Source organism: Doryrhamphus excisus, chromosome 14 (genome assembly GCF_030265055.1).
Source record: "Doryrhamphus excisus isolate RoL2022-K1 chromosome 14, RoL_Dexc_1.0, whole genome shotgun sequence".
NCBI classification, from domain to species: Eukaryota; Metazoa; Chordata; class Actinopteri; order Syngnathiformes; family Syngnathidae; genus Doryrhamphus; species Doryrhamphus excisus.
The window spans coordinates 19,416,884-19,437,702 of NC_080479.1; the positions used below are offsets into that span (position 1 = coordinate 19,416,884).

The following is a 20,819-nucleotide window of genomic DNA, read 5'->3' on the forward strand; positions in this document are numbered from 1 at the left end:
TAACGCCTCTAACATGTCTATTTGCGTTCTTACGCCAAACCAGTCTGCATGAATACTGTACATTTGTGTATGTGTCCTTCATCGTTTCGCTGCAGTTTGGCAAAGTTTGAGCTCCGTCACCAAGTTTCAGCTGAAACCCTTGGACCCCGCCTTCGCTGTGGAGTACCGCTGGACATTCTTCCAGGTGGCAAGTATTTTTGCATTCCAATTTTCCAGTTGCAACTTTAATTTTCGTATAAATTGTCCTTCTTGATGCTCGCTTAAACTGGAACATGTCCATACTTGGCGGCGACATTTTTGGTTGTTTCCTGAACTTTTTAACCCATTATGATGGATTATCTTAGTAAATTCTGTTTCCCAAAATACATATTTGGATGGTTTCCACATGCTAGAAGGGGTCAGTTTTTACAAACCCAGCAATGATGAGAACACTACACTGCTAGTATGAATCACCCACGGGAGTGCATACGTAAAGACCAAAACACAAAGATCACCTATTTATCCTTTAAGACGCACAGTCATTTGCTAGGGACGCTTGAAATAAACACCACCGCTCTCTTGACCCGACAGACGGAGGAGTTGACTGGCTGCATATTGTGTGCAGTGCAGTTTGTCAACAGGCTGACTAAACAGACTCAGACACGGCTGGAGGACGTGTGTTTGCTGTGACATGGCAGTCAGGGTGGGGGGGGTGGGGGGTGGGCTGCTGTCAACAATGCCACACGGTGGAAAGACGCTACTTTAGCAACCCCTGCCACCGTAAACCGGAGCCCTTTTATTTGGTCCATTTAAAGTCCAAATAGACGCCGCGGGTGGCTTTGAATTTGCATAATTGGCCTATGACGCATTTCCATCATGGGCAAAGAAAAACATGAAAAATACAACTAATTTGTTTATAAATACAAATGAACTTTATTCTGTCACTTCTGGGGTCCTATTATTTATTTCACAAAGAAAACAGAGCTGCCTGTTAGATGGGCGGAGGGCCCCACGGAAGCACCCGCTGTTCGTTGAGCGGAGCGACATGTGCTTTTAAGTCCGACTTGGAAAATAATTTACAGAAGGTCGCCAATTATGTCAATAATCACTGTAAAGAAATGTGACTCATTTAAATTCAGTAACAATAGTCCCAATGTAAATACAAGCTACTAATAAAGTCCTGCAATGGACTACAATATTCTCACAAAAAACAAGTTGTGGAAGTGTAACTAAAAAAAAAAAAAACAAATATTAGTGCAGCAGCCCCCCACCCTGCAGGCCTGACTCCATCTTTTAATATTAATGTGTCTGACTGCGGCTCCTGAGTTGCTTAGGAACAAGAGAACATCATACTTTTTTTAAACGCAGTACAGGAAAGGCCATTGAGTTTAGTTTAGTTCATTACCCACATTCAGTCCATCCGTTTTCTACCGCTTATACTCACTAGGGTCGCCGGTGTGCTGGAGCCTATCCCAGCTGTTTTTGTGGGGGAGAGGCGGGGTACGTGACGACATTTGTAGGTAAGTGCTTTAAAGACACATGACTAGTTTTGTTCATCATATGACCTTTAATCTCCATGCTAACAGTATTAGTTCACCCAGCCAGAATAAGCACTTGTTGGTCATTTCTTTGCAAGGTAAGCATAGCAACATAAAACTAGCATACAATGTTGTTGTTTTTTAGCATAACATGCCATTAAGATTACATTTTATATTTACATAATAATAATTTTTTCCCACTGTACAAATACTGTGTATTTTCCAAGTACCCCCATTTGAGAAGCTCATGATGACGTCACACACGGAGTATTGTGTCGTAAACAAATCAAAACGCAGCCCCTGCCGCTCCAGGAATGTGCCTCGTCATCACACTCTTTCGCCCCAGGGGGGTTTGCTCCGTCCGGGGGAGGGGAGACGAGAGAGGGGAGGTCTCCCGGAGCCAGCCCTCACAGGCAGCAGCGGGGATGCCACACGGGAGCCATGCGGCGGGTCCGCGCGCTGCTCCGGCCCGACGCGGCTCTGCTCCTGGTCCCGCCGCTGCTGCTGCTGCTGCTCGCGCTGCAGATCGGCGTGTTCGCACCGCGGCTGCCCGGCGGAGGCGCCACGGGCGGCGGGGAGGAGCCCGCGGTGGAGGTGGCTTTGTCCGTCATGAGCATCGAGCCGGGCAGGAGTTCTCGCGGGGAACGGACGCCGGTTCCTGCGGAGGAGTCACCACAGGAGGAGGAGGTCACGCGAGCTTACGAGGACGAGAACGAGATGAATTCACGGCAGGTATGTGGCAGTATCGCGAGAGAACACGTGATTAAGTGTTGCAGGTATTTTCATTGTATAGAATTACACATGCTTATTAGTGTAATGTTATTAGTCAACATTAGTTTTATTTTTATTTTATTGGGGGGGGGGGTAGTAGTACTATTAAATGATGTTTTTAGCAATGACTCCTCACATTTACATTTCAAAATAGTGGATTTTTTTTTAAAACTAAGGAAATTGTCATGAAAAGTTGATGAAAATGTAAATTTGAACGTATTTAAATAATAAACACAAAACTCTAGCAAAGCCCCCCCGGCCATGCCTCCTTCCTCCCTCCTCAAACTTCTTTTTATGTTCAAGGCTAAACTCTGACTCATTCCAGTAAACCATGCCCCCCCCCCTAACTCTCTTGAGTTGCTATGGTAACCACATACCCGCAGTGTGTGTGTGTGGGGGGCTTTAATTGGGATAGTATATCACAAAACCGCCTCAAGCGAGCGTGCCTTATCTCAGGCTATGGCCTATGACCTGAACCCCCCCCCCCCCCACCCCACCCATGCCATCATTCCTGTGCATGTTGACATCCACTACCACGCCGTTGTTTGAATATATTTGGTCTTTGTGTGTCGCCAGGATGGACCCAGGACGTTGGAGCTGCAGCCTTGGGCCCAAGACCAGCCGTCTTTCTCTGCAGAGCTCAGCCGCATCGTCCTGCATATCACCAGACCGCAGGTGTGCTTCGTAGAATGCAGAACACGTCACCTTGCCAACCGGGCTAACTAGCAACAAAATGTACCTTTGCAAAGACAGTAGTACTCTGACGTATGAGGTGACGGAGCGTTTGCAATCCACAGATGTTGCTGTTGCTAACCTTACTTAGCCATCATGGATGTGCCCGTAAAAAAGCCCTAAAATGACTATTTTTAATACTTTCAACCAGGGTTAGTCAACCACACTTAATGAAAAGATAATGGGGCCACTTTAGTATCACAGTACTACCAGCGAATACGCCAATACTACCAACCCTACTTCCTTTTACAAACCCCCCAGTTGGCTTCATTTTGACATTCTACTCTGATTTTGAACCAGCACACATCAATTATGGTGCGTTCAAGGACCGCCGAAACAAGCGCAAGATGTCAACACTTTAGGAAAAAGACATAAACGTGTAAAAAATGTGAGTTTTTTTTTGTTTGTTTTTTTAGAAAAACTGGGGTTTCTAACTGCACATTATTTCTTTGAATAAAATAATGGCCCATATTTTCAAAATTTACATAATTTACATAAAATTATATGTAATTATTCACAAATTTATGTTAGTTTCCCGCAGCCTGGTGTTTGGGGACACATTTGAAAAATACTGGAAGATTGACAGTTTTATATAATTACCTTTTTTAAAAAAAAAAAAAAAATCACTACTTCCTGTAGTGGAACACAGTAAATGTAAGTCAAGTAAGTCAGTGAAACGCGCACTTCCTTGTTCCATTACACAGTATCGTCTGCTACATTAGCTAGCTACTGACTGATTAGTGAGCTAAAATGTTTTTATTTTTCATCTTTTTAGTTTTGACTTTACTATTTTTAAAGATATAGATATAAATATAAATCATCAATCTATTTATTATTGCTGTGAATATTATCATTCATCCAGGTCATTGTATTCTCAGGCAGGTTTTTTTTTTTTTTTTTTGACAACTCACCACGTTTGTGACGGCGGACTCGCTGCCGCGAGTCTAGCAAAGCCTACACGTTGCATAAAACCACGCCTACAAATGTAGTTCAGCATTAAAAATGGCGGCCATCTCCTGGTGTGACGTATTAACTGCTATTGCTACCTAATTAGCTGAAACGGACTATATATTTTACATGTCCACCTGGTTTTATTGTATCTGTAAAATTGTCATGCAATCTGCTATTATTATTTATTATTTTATATTTATATTTAAATATTTAAAAAATAATAAAATATTATAATAATTAAAATAAAATTAAAATAATAATTATTATATTATTATTATGTAAAATATGCAAATATAACACTAATATTATATATAATTAATATAATGATTAGCATTAATATAATAATTATAATAATCATAATAGTTCTAATAATTATTATAATAATCTAATAATCTAATAGGCGGCACGGCGGTCTGGTGGTTAGTGCGCAGACCTCACAGCTAGGAGACCAGGGTTCGGTCCTCGGCCATCTCTGTGTGGAGTTTGCATGTTCTCCCCGTGCATGCGTGGGTTTTCTCCGGGTACTCCGGTTTCCTCCCACATTCCAAAAACATGCTAGGTTAATTAGCCACTCCAAATTGTCCATAGGTATGAATGTGAGTGTGAATGGTTGTTTGTCTATATGTGCCCTGTGATTGGCTGGCCACCAGTCCAGGGTGTACCCCGCCTCTCGCCCGAAGACAGCTGGGATAGGCTCCAGCACCCCCCGCGACCCTCGTGAGGAATAGAAAATGAATGAATGAATGAATAATAATCTAATAATAATAATTATTATTATTATTATGTGCTTGTGTCCCTTTTTTCAGGAGCACTTTGTAAACAACAGACCATGTCAAAAAACGAAATTGATACAACCATCAAAAGGTTGGCTCAGGCCATGATGCCAGGTTGTATGTTGAGTTTAAATGAAATACTTTGGGAAGATTGGGCGGGCCGTATTCAAACACTTGGCGGGCCGGATGTGGCCCCCGGGCCGTAGTTTGCCCACCCCTGCGCTAGCTCATAGCGCTGTGCTCTTGCCGATGAAATAAAGCCCGTATGAAGTTACCATGGTGATCAAATGCCACACACTCCACAGTAGTCATAATTAAAGGGGTCTTTTTTTTGGCCCTTTGTATTATGGACCCCTATAGAGCAGCTACACACCATAACCCGCAAATAAAGCTTTCTAGTTCTTCCAGAATCTGCACCTATTCCAGCGGTATTTCTTTGGATTTTGTGCTTCCTTTGAAAACGGTTTGTTTTAATGTATTCCATCCATGGCCCGCCTCCAGGCACGCCCACTCTGCTGTGGTTGGTCACGCTCCCGACTGCTTAAAAGAACTTGTTGTGCCGCTAGCTGCTAACCCAACTTCATATGAGTTGATAAACATTCAGCCATATGTGTTGGGTCCAGAATCCGATCCGGGAGTAGAGACTGGACAGTCAAGACGTCTCTCAATGATAAGTAGCTTTAGCATTTTAGCCTTCAAACATCGGCTTCCTCCTTCGTCTTCTGTGTGGGTGACTCAAATGGTTATTTTTCGATTATTTTTTATCATCAAGGTACACTACATTGTTTTTTAATCATATGCTAGCCCATTTATCGAGATGCGAATCAAATTGTCTGTCAGAATATCAATATATAAACAAACATATAAATATAGCGACAAATTTGCCAACACTGATCCCTCTTGCTCCGTCTTCTTCTTCTTCTCTGGCCGACCGGGTGCATATGAGGTGTGTTAGGAAGCAGAGTTACGATGCCATCTATTCTACTTCGATGGAAAGATGAGCCGCATTTGCAGACAGTCCCGTTATAATGTGTTCATGTACAGGTAGCGTCAAATTGCTTTGTGGCGGTCCAAATGTACCCCTGGTGGGCCGACACAAATACATGTATTTTAAAGGTGGAACTCCACTGCATATGTAGAAGGTCAAATTACAATAACAATAATAAAAATAGGGCGGCACGGCGGTCTAGTGGTTAGCGCACAGACCTCACAGCTAGGAGGACCAGGGTTCAATTCCACGCTCGGCCATCTCTGTGTGGAGTTTGCATGTTCTCCCCGTGCATGCGTGGGTTTTCTCCGGGTACTCCGCTTTCCTCCCACATTCCAAAAACATGCTAGGTTAATTAGCGACTCCAAATTGTCCATAGGTATGAATGTGAGTGTGAATGGTTGTTTGTCTATATGTGCCCTGTGATTGGCTGGCGACCAGTCCAGGGTGTACCCCGCCTCTCGCCCGAAGACAGCTGGGATAGGCTCCAGCACCCCCGCGATGAATGAATGAATGAATAATATAAATATTGTTAAATAAACACCCACAAACTCAGCCTTATTATCTAAGGAAGGCAAAACGATCCGGGTCTTGTTGTGGATCTCGTTAGGCTGAACAGCAGCGTCCACCTCTAAGCTTCAGGGTGTCCACGAAGGGTAAAAAAAAAGGTCATGTTTCACTTTCAAAGTGATTCTTCACGCCAAAAAGGCCGTTTTAATGAGGCAGCGGCCCGTCGTGTCATTATTCTTATCTTTTTGTGCCGTCACCTCCAGTTGAACTGCTCCAGGGTCCTCTCCCCGGGTCAAGTTCAGGCGTCCCACCCCCCTGCAGCCTCGCCTCACCCTTGGCTGCTGTGTGCCGAGGAGTGGCTGCTTCCTGCTGCAGACATGCCGTGCGTTGCATACTCTTTCAGGTGTGTGTGTGTGTGTGTGTGTGTGTGTGTGTGTGTGTGTGCGCGAGCCTCCGAATGAACAACGTTACAGATAATTGACTGTTTGTCGCGCAGCATGGACGCGGGAGACGCCGACTTTCTAAAGACGGTGTCTGGGCTGGGCTGCCAAGTCCACAGCTTTGATCCGAGCAACGCTGCAGCATCTGGTGGTCGCCGTGGCAACGGTTTGGCCGGTCGCCACGGCGATGGCGGCACGACCACGACCACTCAGCACAGGATGTGGCTGGAGTGGCGAGCGGCGAGGAGGCGCGGGCACAAGGCGAGCGTGTCGCGAACGCTGGCGGACATCATGGCGGCCTTGGGACATCCCGTCGTAAGGCGCACACGTTAGACGGAAACGATACACCCCATCATAAACCCGGAGCTCTCGTACTTGTATGTTCCTATAGCAACAGAGCTCTGCAGCCATCTGGAGCTGCCATGGCAACCGTTTAAGACAGCAATCTGATGCTCAGTTACACCCTGTCGCCACAAGGGGGCCCTAATTAGCCACTCTGCTCCTTTATAGCGTCATCAAGTCAGAATGGAAATATAATAATTCCTTTTTTTTTTAAAGAAAGCATAAATTACATTTACTTTATTATTTAAAAAAAACTCTCATTAGGTATATACACTTGTTTATAAACAGTGGTGTGAAAAAATGTTTTACTCGTTTGTCACCTTTAAATGTTTCAGACCCTCAAACTAATATTAATATTAGTCATAACTGAACACAAAATGTCGTTTTTTTATGAAACCTTTTATTATTGACAGAGAAAAAAAATCTAAACCTACATGGCCTTCTGTGAAAAACTGACAACTGAGATAAATTAAGATCTATCAGTGTGGAAAAGGTTATAAAGCCATTGCTAAAGCTTTGGGACTCCAGCAAACCACAGCGAGAGTCATTACCCACAAATAGTGAAAGCGTGGAACGATGGTGAACCTTCTCAGTAGTGGCCAGCCAATCAAAATGACCCCTGGAGGTCACAAAAGGCCCCGCAACAACATCCATAGAAGTGCAGGTCTCGAGTTCCAAGACCAAAACCACTACTGAACAAAAACAACATCGAGGCTCATGTCAATTTTGCCAGAAAACATCTTCATGATCCCCGAGACCACATTTCGGAAAAATGATGATAGCAACAGTAAAATACGGTGGTGGTAGTGTGATGGTATGTATACCATAGGTATGAATGTGAGTGTGAATGGTTGTTTGATCACATCACTGTATACATTAATTTAACAATACATGAAAATATTGTGGTAGTACTTTGCACTATCCCCCTCCAGGTCCACTTCCTGTACGCCGACCTGCTCAGTGCCGAGTGGCGTGTCTTCCAGAACTGGATCGAACTGGGCACCTCGCAGCGCGTCCATCACCTGGTGGCCAAGGTGCACCTCCAGTGGGCCGGCTTTGAGGTGGGCGGGAGCGACGAGCAGGTGCTCCGCTATTGGTTCAGCGTCCTGCAGGGACTCCGGGACTCGGGGCTCCGGCTGGTTCACAGCTCCGAGGGAGAGGGTCGGAGTGTCTTGAACCGGAGTGTGAGGGACGCACGCAGCTGCTACACCCTCAGCTGGGTCAACATGAGACACTGACGTCAGCCTTTGACCAATCAGAAGTGAGCGTTGATATTCCTGTGGGGCAGACCATTGCTTGTCGGAGGGTGTCTTGCGTAACCACAGCACCATCTAGTGGCGATGATAGGATGTGCTACTTTAATGGACTTCCATATGCTGCAATACTGCTGCATTTAATGACACATACGAAACAAGGGGATACAAAGTTTAGACCCGCCTCTTCTAGAACATACCCGTGGAAATCCGATACTCGAACTGTCAATCAAGCTGTGCCATAAACGCCGTAGGGAGCACCTTTAAGAAGACCTGTTCTTCTGTTCCTTGAATGTAATTGGAGTTTTAAATCTCCACCATCCAAATGTTTTTATGGACTTTTCCATAACTGCACCGAGGAAAATATTCATTGCTGGGTGTGAGAAAAGCCTGTGAAAACTTCAATAAAGTCTCTATTTTTAAATTATTAGTAGTATTATATTTGTTTTTACAACTGCTAAACTACAAATGCCTAAACTACAAATGCACTTGAACGCGTCATGAGCCCAAACATGGGCTTTGACTAGTTTACGTGAAATACAACTTGACCTAGTCGATCATATCCTAAAGAAAGCTAATGCCTGTCATTCTTGGGACGCGTTCCAACTCGCTCTAAGTGCACACTGGAATGTCCTCCCTTACGCAAATGGCGCACATATGTCCGCCACAAATCCGGGTGGAGTTGCGGTATTTACGCCAGTGAAACCCACTTTCCGCACTCGGAGACTGTATGTGACAGCCGCAGCGGCCAATTAGCTTAGAGACGCTCGTCCGCTCCGCCAATCGGGAGCTCGAAAACTCGGGACAGTGTTCGGCCGCGCTACGTCCGCGTTTGCCCGTCACACCGTTCAACGTTTTCGAGTGGAAAACTTTGGAAGTTGGACAAACAAGACAGCAAAAGAGGGAGTCTGGTTCCACTTTGGACGGTAAGCACACATGAGACCACTGCATGCTGGTTTTTGACATTGAAGAAGAGTCAAAATGGTGTTTTGTTCGAAACAAGAGTCGCTTACAAGTTACTTCCTGCTCTGACAAGGCCAAGAAGCCAAGTTACATTTTGGCTAGTTTTTAGCTAACTTCATGTTGCTGGTCACTCAGTGTGGTTTATTAGCCGAATAGACGAATAAAAAGACATTCCAGAGCTGACTGAAGGCACAAGAATTTTAATTTTAAGAAAAGTGTCTGTTATTTTGACTACCGTGACCAAACATTGTTAGCCGCCGTGACTTGAAAGAATTGCAGGGGCGCGGCTAGAGACATCAAAGCGCGTGGGGAGTAACACCACCTAGCATCCTCATTTCCTTATTTCTCATTATACAACTTATTGTCAGTTAACTTAGCTCATTTTATTCCCTTTCCACCGCAAAATATGGCCTGATTTATCTGGGGTTATGAAAAAATGGCAATTTTCCCACCAAAACTGTTAAAAAAATGTGCAAAAAGTGCCCAGTAGTGACAAGTGTCCTTTTCAGAAACCTATAAACTCCGTGGGGGGAGTTGTGTCCTCATTAACGCAGATGGTGGAACACACCTGCTGTGTTTTTAGACAATGAGTGGCTGAAAATTTTTAATTTCTCTGTCCATAATATCAGAAAGAGTGCAGTGTGGGCTTTGATATTGTGAATTAGTTTTGACGCCTTTCTATGTGTTTATTTTTTTTTATGGTTATCATATCAGTGTTTCCCACAGGACTGCAATGTTATCTGTGGCAGTAAGTCGGTAGAGCAGATAATCAAATTTGCATAATTAAACCATGTTTTATAAGTGGAAGACAAAAAGTGAGCAAAAATTATGACGAGAAAATATGGCCTGTGGCCTATTATTAGTCAAAACATACAGAAAGACAAGTTATATGTAGTCCTATGGTCACTAGGCATCAGTCAAGTTATGCGACATGACATTACCTTTCACGACGCATGGAAATTGCCTCCCGAGCCTGCGGAGCCCAGCAAACATGCCATGGAAAAAAAAACCTCTCCTCTCATTCCGTGTGGAAGTGGTACATTTTTTACTTATTTGCTCTTCATCCCATTCAGTTTGAAGCACTTTTATTAAGTTTGAAGCTCTTTTATTAAGTTTAGAGTAAATATATTTGGAGAGGCTAATTAGTTAGCTCGCTAGCTTGCTAATCTAGCGGTGTCTGTTATGTCCTATGATCCCACAGCCTGTGCAATGTGATGTAAACAAAGAATTATAGGAGTGTAAAAGTGACTATATTTCATGTCTACATGGCTATAATTCTATGTCACGGAAATTCACTTATCGCTGTCGTGTCTGGAACCAATTAACCTTGATAAACACGGGATGATTGTATAGAAGATCTGAATGCTGGCAAAATATTGTGTCAAAGTCAAGAAGTTGTCAGCATGAAGTGTGTTAAAATGCATATTTAGGATGCCGTCATGATAATGTGTTTATAAGCCTGAATCTGTTTCATGAATCGATTTACGGAAAACATTATCTATGTCATGTGTGGGAAAAGTTTCAAGAAGTTGCTGTAAAACGATGACTGCAGCTCGACTCACTGTGGCTCCGGCATGACAAAGCTATAATTAGGCAAGCGAAAATGGGGAATAGGAAGCATTGCAGGGTGTACTTAAAGCCAGCAGGGGGGAGATGAGCATGCGTGACGGAAGGTCCTAATTCAGCGGTCTCAAACACACGGACACTAGTTTAATGTCAGTGCGGCCCGCGCAAGTTTGATACGCATGCTGTATGGTATCATGTACCCAGAAAAAATAATTACGTTTGATTCATGTTCATGTTAAAGGTTAAATAACTGTTAATAGTTATCCTCCCTATCCGTGTGGAAGTGGTAAGTTTTTGGCGATTTAAGTTGAAAGGAAATAACTTGAAGGCTACCGTTTAGGTCGCTAGCTCGCTAGTTTGCGAGTTAGCATGCGTCTCAAGACCCTGCAGTTGCGCAATATGTTGTAAATAAAAAAAAAGAGTATAAATGTGACTATAGTCGTGTTTTGTCATGTCTACAGGGCTCTAATAATGCTTTGTTCATTTTAATCTTTATTATCTTTATTATAATTTTATTATAATTTATTTATTACAGATTGATTGATTTTCTTTATTCTTGATTTATTTATTTTTCATCTTATTTTGTGTAGAAAAATAAAAAGTAAGATATTTGAGAAGAGTGGAATTTTTTTTCCCAGAGCTTTTCTTGTAGAAAATTGGAACCTATGCGAAGTTTTAAAAAATTTTTTGTTTTTAATAAATGCGTTGTTTTTTTGGGGAGAAAACCTGATGCGACCCAGTCTCACCCAGACCCTACCTCCAGTGGCCCCCAAGTAAATTGAGTTTGAGACCCCTGCCCTAATTTGTTACCATGTTGAATTTGTCAGAGTCGGGATGATGATCAAGTCTCATAATTATGATGATTTGTTGCATTGTATCATCCATCCATCCATCCATCCATCCAAGGTTGGACCAATGGTCGTACCCTTCTCTCCAGCACCCTGGAATAGACTTTTCCAGGGAGGCTGAGGAGTGTGATCCCGCTATAGTTGGAACGTTGAAGAGACGTGCCATGCATTGTATCATTTTGAGCTCAAATGTGCTTTACCGCAGAAACGGGAGGAAACTTGAGTTTTGCTTCTCCTTTCGTCTGTCTGGTCTGTTCTGGTCTTTATTTATACCCATGTGACCAGCGATCACATGCAACTGTTCCCAGGTGACAGTCGTACACATCAGCACTCACCAATGGTTCCTACTTCCTCTTCTTAGCTGGGTTTGGCCCCCTTGCCGCCCCCGTCCGAGCCCCGCCATGCCTCTGGTCACCAGGAACATCGAACCGCGCCACGTGTGCCGCCAGTCCATCCCCACCAGCATCCGCAGCGAGCTGGAATGCGTCACCAACAACAGCTTGGCCAACATCATCCGTCAGCTGGGCAGCCTCAGTGAGTCTATCGGCCATCTTGTCCCGAGTTTTATCTTGTCTGCAACTCATCTTCTTCTTCTTCTCTGGTGTTTTTGTGTGCCTGCAGGCAAGAATGCGTCCGACGTGTTCATGGCGCTGTTCGAACAGGCGGAAGACTTTGCCACCAGGGTGGATTCGCTGGGGGATAGAGTGGACCGCCTGCAGGTCAAAGTCACGCAGCTGGACCCCAAAGAAGAGGAGGGTAAGGATCTTCACCACCTTAGCTCTTCTTCACCGTTATTATGGAGTCTTTATATTGTATGAAGGAATCACATCTCACATGAAACCTCACCGTTGATGTAGAGGATTTTTATACGTCAGGCCACACAGCTGGGAGACCTGAGTTCGATTCCACCTCAGTGTGGTGTTTGCATGTTCTCCCCGTGCGTGTGTGAGTTTTCTCCGGGTACTCCGGTTTCCTCCCACATTCCAAAAACATGCTAGGTTAATTGGCCACTCCAAATTGTCCATATTTTTCATATTTGCCCAGAAGAAAACAAAACAAAAAAGAAAAACACTAGAAATGGAAGAAAAGAACAGTCATTTCAAGTATAAAGCTGACATATTTAGAGAGAAAAGTCATAATATTAACAGGAAAAAATAGCATAAAATATACAAATTAAAGTAAACCATCCATCCATTTTCTATACCGCTTAGCCCAGGGGTGGGCAAACTTTTTGACTCGCATTGATATAACAAAATTTCCGGGGGGGGGGGGCAGACTATATATTTTAACGTAACAGCGTAACAGTCCACCTGGTATTATTGTATCTGTAAAATTGTCATGCAATCTGCTACTATTAATTATTTTATATTTATATTTAAATATTTTAAAAATAATAAAATATTATAATAATTAAAATAAAATAAAAATAATTATTATTATATTATTATTATGTAAAATATGCAAATATAACAATATTATATATAAATAATATAATAATTAGCATTAATATAATAAATATAATAATCATAATAGTTATAATAATGATATAATAATTATTATTTTTAATTTTTATTATTATTATGTGCTTGTGTCCCTTTTTTCAGGAGCACTTTGTAAACAACAGACCATGTCAAACAACGAAATTGATACAACCATCAAAAGGTTGGCTCAGGCCATGATGCCAGGTTGTATGTTGAGTTTAAATTAAATACTTTGGAAAGATTGGGCGGGCCGTATTCAAACACTTGGCGGGCCGGATGTGGCCCCCGGGCCGTAGTTTGCCCACCCCTGGCTTAGCCTCACTAGTTTAAGCGTATCGCTCGATCCTTACTTTCCTGCATGGCTTTAGGTGTCACTGCAGTATCCATCTCATAGCTGAGCGAGCTAGCTGGGTTTCCCTATTGAGACTTAACAATTTTTTGCGGGATGTCAAAAAATGTTTTTACTTTTTAGTAAATTCTCAGGTGTACTGCTGAATTCTCTTAGCTGCAAGCTAGTAGAGCTGGGTCATATATCGATATTTAAAAAAAAAAAATTTAACATTTGCTTTAAGCACGATATCAAAACTAACCATATCGTTGATATCAATATCGACGGGATTTGAGCTGTATCTCCCTCATGCCTACAAAAAGGAGTGAGGAGGGGCGGAGCAGATGCCCGCAGTCATAGCGGAAGCTAACAGGTTAGCGTGTCTGTGGTGGAAGAAGTGGGCAAGGAATAAGCATAATTTGGTAATATGGAGGCACTTCCAATCCAGAACATGAAATAAATTCTTTTCACCACCTTAAAACTTGGCACAAACCCCAATATGAGGAACGTCTGCCGCACTCTTGTTGCGTTCCTCATGAAAGGAAAAGCAACCAGTCACATTGCTAATACTGTATATTGTCCAAGTGGGGGAAAAAACGCTACAAAGAACTGCTGAAAACCAATGACTGGCAAAGTCACAACATTTACCACAACATCTACCACAAATGTAGAAGGAAGTTAAACTGACAGCTGCTAAGTCTGATGCCGTTGACACGTTGGTATTCCTGACACTAAATAAGGACATGCTTGTGTCTTCTAAAATATTTACATACTACTACAGTAAACCTGGGATATATCGGATTCAATTGTTCCCACTGGTTTTGTCCGATATAAGCGAAATCCGTTATATGCGTATACCGGAAAATGTCCGTTTTACGCATATATGGGATTTATATCCGGTATATGCGTAAATGGGATTTTATCCATTATAAAAAGGCACTTCCTTGACTATGTTTCCAATGTACCTGGACGCGCAGGCAACGCTGCAAACGCTGCAAATGACGTCGTATAGCGGCCTGTCACCATTCGGCCAATCGGAGCGCCACGATGCGGCCATCCGATATATGCCAGGGAAATTTCATGGAAATGCATTGGAACGGGACTGGAGATTTTGTCCGAAATAGGCGAAATCCGTTATAAAAAATCCGATATATGCAATGAATTTTTATTGGAAATGCATTACAGAAAAATCGCTTCTTTTTTATCTGTCCGTTGTGAGCGAATTTCCGATATATCCGAGTCCGATATATCCGAGGTTTACTGTACTACTACTGTTTAGTTTAAAGTATATGTGAGTTGTTGGCATAGCGGAAGGTTTGTTATAAAAAAAATATTATATTGACCCTGTCTAGAAAAGAATGGCTATTTTTAGATGCTATTTTTAATGTGCATCTTGTTTGAAACTTAATATAATATAAAAGAAATCCTTATGCTAAGTATTTATTTCGTATTTATTTGAATAAAACAACTTGACACTCACACTTGGATTTCATTTTGTCTAAACTCCCTTTGTGGAAAAATATCAGGATGTATGTCTTATATCGATATTCCACCTAAATATCTCCAATCAAATTTACTCTAGTAATGTAGTACTGTAGTACTTTACTATTTGTTCACTTTGTATTGACTTATTTCAGCAGCAAAATGCTAACGATAGGACTAAAAAAAATGTACTTTCATGAGGTTTGTTATAAAAATAATATTATATTGACCCTGTCTAGAAAAGAATGGCCCACTTTATTGTAGAGGCTATTTTTAGATGCTATTTTTTAATGTGCATCTTGTTTGAAACTTAATATAATATAATATAAATCCTTATGCTAAGTATTTATTTAGTATTTATTTTAATAAAACAACTTGGATTTCATTTTGTCTAAACTCCCTTTGTGGAAAAATATCAGGATGTATGTCTTGTATCCATATTCCACCTAAATATCTCCAATCAAATTGACTCTAGTAATGTAGTACTGTAGTACTTTACTTTGTTCACGTTGTATTGACTTATTTCAGCAGCAAAATGCTAATTATAGGGCTAAAAAAAAAAAAAAAAAAAAGTACTTTCATGAGTGCTCCCTTTAGTCACACTGTACAGCCCTTCTGTCTTAGCTGATTGGCTGGGAGAAATCACATGGTTCTTACGGCGGCGTCCATTTTGACACAAACACTGAGCAGGCTACGCTGTCATTAGCGCAGGCGCAAGCCGAGAAAGAAAAAAAAAAAAAAAGTTGTGCGTTTTGTCCCTCAGTCTCTCTTCAGGCCATCACCACTCGCAAGGCTTTCCGCAGCAACCTGATTCAGGACCAGCAGCTCTTCACCAGGCCGTCGCTGCCCATGCCCGTGCAGGACACCTACGCCACGTGCAACCCACCGCCGCCGCTCAACCTCCTCAGCCCATACCGGTAGGACCTGGCAGCCTGGAGACTGTGGCTCAGCTACGCATTATACTAAGTGCTTTTAAATTATTAAAGGCCGAGTTCAGCCATAAAAGCCACTCAAGAGCTTTCAAGGAACCTGCTTAGCTTTTTCCAAGATGACGAGCAGCCTTATCAATCACCTCATTACACGCTTTGCAGTACACATAAAGTATATCTCATATAGTTATTGCTTAATTCATCTTTGTCCACAGCGAGGATGGAAGAGAGGCCCTCAATATTTACACCAATCCTTCCTACTTCTTTGACCTGTGGAAGGAGAAGATGCTGCAGGACACCAAGGACATCATGAAGGAGAAACGAAAACACAGAGTGAGTCCACGCGAGCTGCTCGTTAACATCTCGTGTTTTTTGTGTTTTTGTCTTTTATTCCCCAAGTCAAACTTGTCTTGAGCAGAAGGAGAAGAAAGACCACCTGAACCAGCGCACCCTCAACCCCCGCAAGATCAAGACCAGGAAGGAGGAGTGGGAACGCCGCAAGATGGGCGAGGAGTTTGTGGTCCCCAAGAATGAACTGTAAGTTGATGAGACGGTGAGATGCGCCGGAGAAGAACCCGAGTGCATTTATTTATTTTGGAAACGGCTTAAGTAACGCTTCACTTCCTCTTTGTGGACTCCTCCCCCCACTTCTTCTATTATCAGCCAATCTGTGGAACGTCCTGTTTGGGGGCTGCCATTGCAACAAAATGGCTTCTAAATGACACCCTGTGGGGTTTTGGCACTTTAGAATACGCTACCAACATGAATGAGGAGCGACATTTTTAAAATGTCCTCTTCCAACTGAAACACATGAGAACTCTCAAGAGTTCACTACAATAACCCACTCAGATGGGGGTGGGAAAACTTTTTGACTTGCGAACCACATTGGCTTAAAAAAAACACGTTGTCAGAGGGGCCCTCTATATTTAGGTGGTCATCAAACAGAACGACTTGTACTACAGTAAACCTCGGATGTATCGGACTCGGATATATCGGAAATTTGCTCACATTATATTATATTAAGTTTCAAACAAGATGCACATAAAAAAATAGCATCTAAAAATAGCCTCTACAATAAAGTGGGCCATTCTTTTCTAGACAGGGTCAATATAATATTATTTTTATAACAAACCTCATGAAAGTACATTTTTTAGCCCTATCGTTAGCATTTTGCTGCTGAAATAAGTCAATACAAAGTGAACAAAGTAAAGTACTACAGTACTACATTACTAGAGTAAATTTGAATCGAGATATTTAGGTGGAATATCGATATAAGACATACATCCTGATATTTTTCCACAAAGGGAGTTTAGACAAAATGAAAGCCAAGTGTGAGTGTCAAGTTGTTTTATTCAAATAAATACGAAATAAATACTTAGTATAAGGATTTCTTTTATATTATATTATATATAAAGTTTCAAACAAGATGCACATTAAAAAATAGCATCTAAAAATAGCCATTCTTTTCTAGACAGGGTCAATATAATATTTTTTTATAACAAACCTTCCGCTATGCCAACAACTCACATATACTTTAAACTAAACAGTAGTAGTACAGTAAACCTCGGATATATCGGACTCGGATATATCGGAAATTCGCTCACAACGGACAGATAAAAAAGAACCAATTTTTCTGTAATGCATTTCCAATAAAAATTCATTGCATATATCGGATTTTTTATAACGGATTTCGCCTATTTCGCACAAAATCTCCAGTCCCGTTCCAATGCATTTCCATGAAATTTCCCTGGCATATATCGGATGGCCGCATCGTGGCGCTCCGATTGGCCGAATGGTGACAGGCCGCTATACGACGTCATTTGCAGCGTTTGCAGCGTTGCCTGCGCGTCCAGGTACATTGGAAACATAGTCAAGGAAGTGCCTTTTTATAACGGATAAAATCCCATTTACGCATATACCGGATATAAATCCCATATATGCGTAAAACGGACATTTTCCGGTATACGCATATAACGGATTTCGCTTATATCGGACAAAACCAGTGGGAACAATTGAATCCGATATATCCGAGGTTTACTGTACTTACTCACAGTGCAACGAAATAAAACAACACATACACAGCAAGTATCGCATAAATCAACAATAAACAACATAAACATAACTTAAACTGTGCCCGCAAGGCATGCTGGGTAGTCATTTGGCAAATGGATCTCTTTGTGAAAGTCTCTCCTTGTTTACTTGCCTGACGTCCTCCTCAATGTTTTTTTTCGATCAAGAAAAAAAAAAAATCCAACAAACTCGACATGTTGGAGGAGAGAGTACAGTAAACTACCCAGCATGCCTTGCGGCAACAGATTGCATTTGACCATTTCCTGTGCGCACCAGCGTGCCACAGTAGCACTACAAGGCATGTTGCCAGCTACAGTTTTCATGTTGAAGGTTTAAAAAAAACAAAAAACATTTGCAGTATATGGCTTGTTTTTTTTTCTTCGCCTGCTGCGCATTGTAGAAAAAAAAATTATTGGAGAAAAAAACTGCAAAATGGGAAAAGTAGAGCAAAAGTCAATATAAAAATGCAAAGTATTGTATGTAAAATAAATATATACATTTGTATAAAATTAAATGCAATAAAATCAGGTTCAGGTTTGCGTTATTTATATTATATAATGAATTAATTGGTGAAATATGGTCATCACCTCGTAATGTCACGATTCCATTATCGATCCCTCACGTTTTGTGAGCGGTTGTGTACCACAAATATGCACGTTAGCGCTCGATAAAGTCGTTAAATCTCACCTCGATGCATTCTCACGTAGTATCAGCATTTGGGAGCAAAATATGAGAAAAAAAAAAAGAAATAAAAAGCGGTAAACTACATCAAAATACAGCCATATATATTCGAAACACATCTGTCTGTGCATTGAACAACATGAGATGGTGCGTTCAAGGACCGTCGAACAAAGTAGGAAAAATCACAACTCGCATTAATCATTCAAAATAATATTTTCTGTAATATAATTATTAATATCTATGTATTTTAATGACTTTTTAAAAAAGAAATTAGCAATTTTGACTAAATGTTTGACTATTGCCCTGCTCCTAAAATGTGTTTTAGGAATATTTAATACTAATACTAATTATTAGTATCTACATTTCATCTACATTTTGCTCCATTTTCCCCAATTTTACTGTTTTTATGTTAATAACTGCATGTAATGTCTAAGGTTAATATAATATTGGGTAATAATCATGTGATTTAATATGAAAAATAATGTATAATATGAGCTGTAGTTACTAGAGACAAGTAATTGACACTTGACGTGTTGCGTTCAAGGAACTCCTCTGAGGGTCTGAATGGAAGTATCTGTTCTGGCGACGGCTTCACCTCGGAGGGCCTGGACTTGAGCACGGGTTCCTACGCTTACGACCCGGGTTCCTCACCGCCCGGCCCCGACGACTTCCTGCCTCCCCCGCCTCCAGACATGGGGTAAGTACAGCGGCGCTCACGATGGAAGGGGCGGGGCGAGTAAAGCGTCCCAACGTGTTTTGTTGCGTTCAGGTACAACGACGGCCACTATGGTGGTGCCACCCACAAGCGGGTCAGCGTGCTGAGCCCCAACCACCCACCTCCTGCTCCCCCGCCGGCCTCGCCCCAGTCCAACTCTCGCCCTCACATCTCGCCCCCTCCAGCACCTCCTCCCCCGCCGCCCTCCGGATTTGGGGTCCCCCCGCCTCCCCCTGGATTTGACAGCCCTCCTCCTCCTCCCCCACCCTCCGGCGCCTATCTCTCTCCGCCTGCTCCGCCTCCCCCTCCCAACATGTCCTCCATGTCCCCTCCGCCGCCGCCTCCCATGGCCGCCGGAGGCGGCCCTCCACCCCCTCCGCCGCCGCCCCCACCCCCCGGCCCGCCTCCGCCGTCCTTTGACGCCCCCGCTCCCTCTCTTCCCTCTGCTGCGATGGCGACCAGCGCCCCCAAGCCGCAGCCAGTGCCCGCCCCTGCCGGCGACGCCCGCAGCGACCTGCTGCAGGCCATCCGACAAGGTATGACAGGAAGTCGCCTTCACTTCCTGGCCGAGGCTTCAATACCGACCACGCCTTCTTCTTCTCTTCCTCCAGGCTTCAACCTGCGCAAGGTGGAGGCCCAGCGGGAGCAGGAGAAGAGCGACCACTTTGGCAATGACGTGGCTGCCATCCTGTCGCGACGCATCGCTGTGGAGTGCAGCGACAGCGAGGACGACTCGTCGGAGTTCGACGACGACGACTGGTCTGAATGATGATCATGGCCGCCTTTTCTTTTTTTTTCTCTTTTCGCCTTTCAATCACTAGCAAGCACTCAGGTTAGCACAATCATTCCTTCCTTTCTTCTATTTAACAACAACGCTGCACAAACTTTGTGCTCCGTTCACACGTGTAACATGTCTCTCTGCCGACATCTTCTCTCATCGTTCCTTCCTGTTCCTCCGCTGCTGCCGAGTGCCAGATTGAATCTGCTTTAGTGCCTTCTGGCAGCGGATGATTGAGCGGGAATAAGTGCCACACATCCTCGCTAATTAACGCCTCTAACGTCTTTAAGTAGTTATTGTCTGTGCGTGCGTCAGCATGGGAACATGTTCGTATTCGGTGCAAAAGAAACAGGAAGTTGCAGCGGTACCATAACGCAGACGTGCAGGAGGAGACACGTATGTCATTTACGTGTGACGCGCTTCCTATTTAGTGGCTTTTTTTCAAGATGAATTAAATTGCAAAGTTATGCTAAAAGTGCACGCAGAAAGCTTTGCCAAAGTTCTTTTTATGATTATTTGTATGAAAACAGCTTCTCGTTTCTTGTGTGAACGCTTAAGTCCCAAAGACTCAAAACAAATTTATTTTATCTGGGTTAAAATGTAATAAATTTGCCGAATGTGTTGCTGTGTGTTGTCCGTGGCATTTGGGGGGGGGGGGTAATAACGATGCAGTGGCATTACTCGCCATGCCACATTGGCAG

The 20,819-nt window shown here is 42.8% G+C and overlaps 2 protein-coding genes across 3 annotated transcripts; both read left to right on the top strand.

The window, feature by feature from the left end:
* The first annotated feature begins 716 nt into the window (after positions 1-716).
* On the top strand, positions 717-8,766 carry LOC131102349 (probable methyltransferase-like protein 24). 2 transcript variants are annotated; one of them, XM_058047944.1, is made up of 7 exons: positions 717-1,499; positions 1,566-1,615; positions 1,745-2,249; positions 2,865-2,963; positions 6,506-6,645; positions 6,739-6,997; positions 7,957-8,766. In XM_058047944.1, the coding sequence occupies exons 3-7, from the start codon at positions 1,959-1,961 to the stop codon at positions 8,260-8,262; spliced, it is 1,095 nt and encodes a 364-aa protein (XP_057903927.1). In that variant the 5' UTR covers positions 717-1,499; positions 1,566-1,615; positions 1,745-1,958; the 3' UTR covers positions 8,263-8,766. The 2 variants fall into 2 exon arrangements, with proteins under 2 accessions (XP_057903927.1, XP_057903928.1); XM_058047945.1 differs by having other exon boundaries at positions 717-2,249; positions 6,506-6,624.
* Positions 8,767-9,043: 277 nt separating this feature from the next.
* Positions 9,044-20,739, top strand: LOC131102347 (actin-binding protein WASF2-like). The gene is made up of 9 exons (XM_058047943.1): positions 9,044-9,203; positions 12,016-12,188; positions 12,276-12,410; positions 15,709-15,862; positions 16,090-16,207; positions 16,293-16,411; positions 19,170-19,322; positions 19,395-19,876; positions 19,952-20,739. Exons 2-9 carry the CDS (start codon positions 12,056-12,058, stop codon positions 20,107-20,109), a joined length of 1,452 nt encoding a protein of 483 aa, XP_057903926.1. The 5' UTR covers positions 9,044-9,203; positions 12,016-12,055; the 3' UTR covers positions 20,110-20,739.
* The last annotated feature ends 80 nt before the right edge of the window (positions 20,740-20,819 follow it).

What these genes read in the sequence shown, in the direction of transcription:
- LOC131102349 (XM_058047944.1), top strand. Translation starts at nt 1,959, where the DNA reads ATGCGGCGGGTCCGCGCGCTGCTCCGGCCCGACGCGGCTCTGCTCCTG. An exon ending in TGCATATCACCAGACCGCAG is followed by an intron (nt 2,964 to 6,505) that starts GTGTGCTTCGTA and finishes CGTCACCTCCAG; the next exon opens with TTGAACTGCTCCAGGGTCCT. An exon ending in TGCGTTGCATACTCTTTCAG is followed by an intron (nt 6,646 to 6,738) that starts GTGTGTGTGTGT and finishes TTTGTCGCGCAG; the next exon opens with CATGGACGCGGGAGACGCCG.
- LOC131102347 (XM_058047943.1), top strand. Translation starts at nt 12,056, where the DNA reads ATGCCTCTGGTCACCAGGAACATCGAACCGCGCCACGTGTGCCGCCAG. An exon ending in CCGTCAGCTGGGCAGCCTCA is followed by an intron (nt 12,189 to 12,275) that starts GTGAGTCTATCG and finishes GTGTGCCTGCAG; the next exon opens with GCAAGAATGCGTCCGACGTG. An exon ending in CCCCCGCCTCCAGACATGGG is followed by an intron (nt 19,323 to 19,394) that starts GTAAGTACAGCG and finishes TGTTGCGTTCAG; the next exon opens with GTACAACGACGGCCACTATG.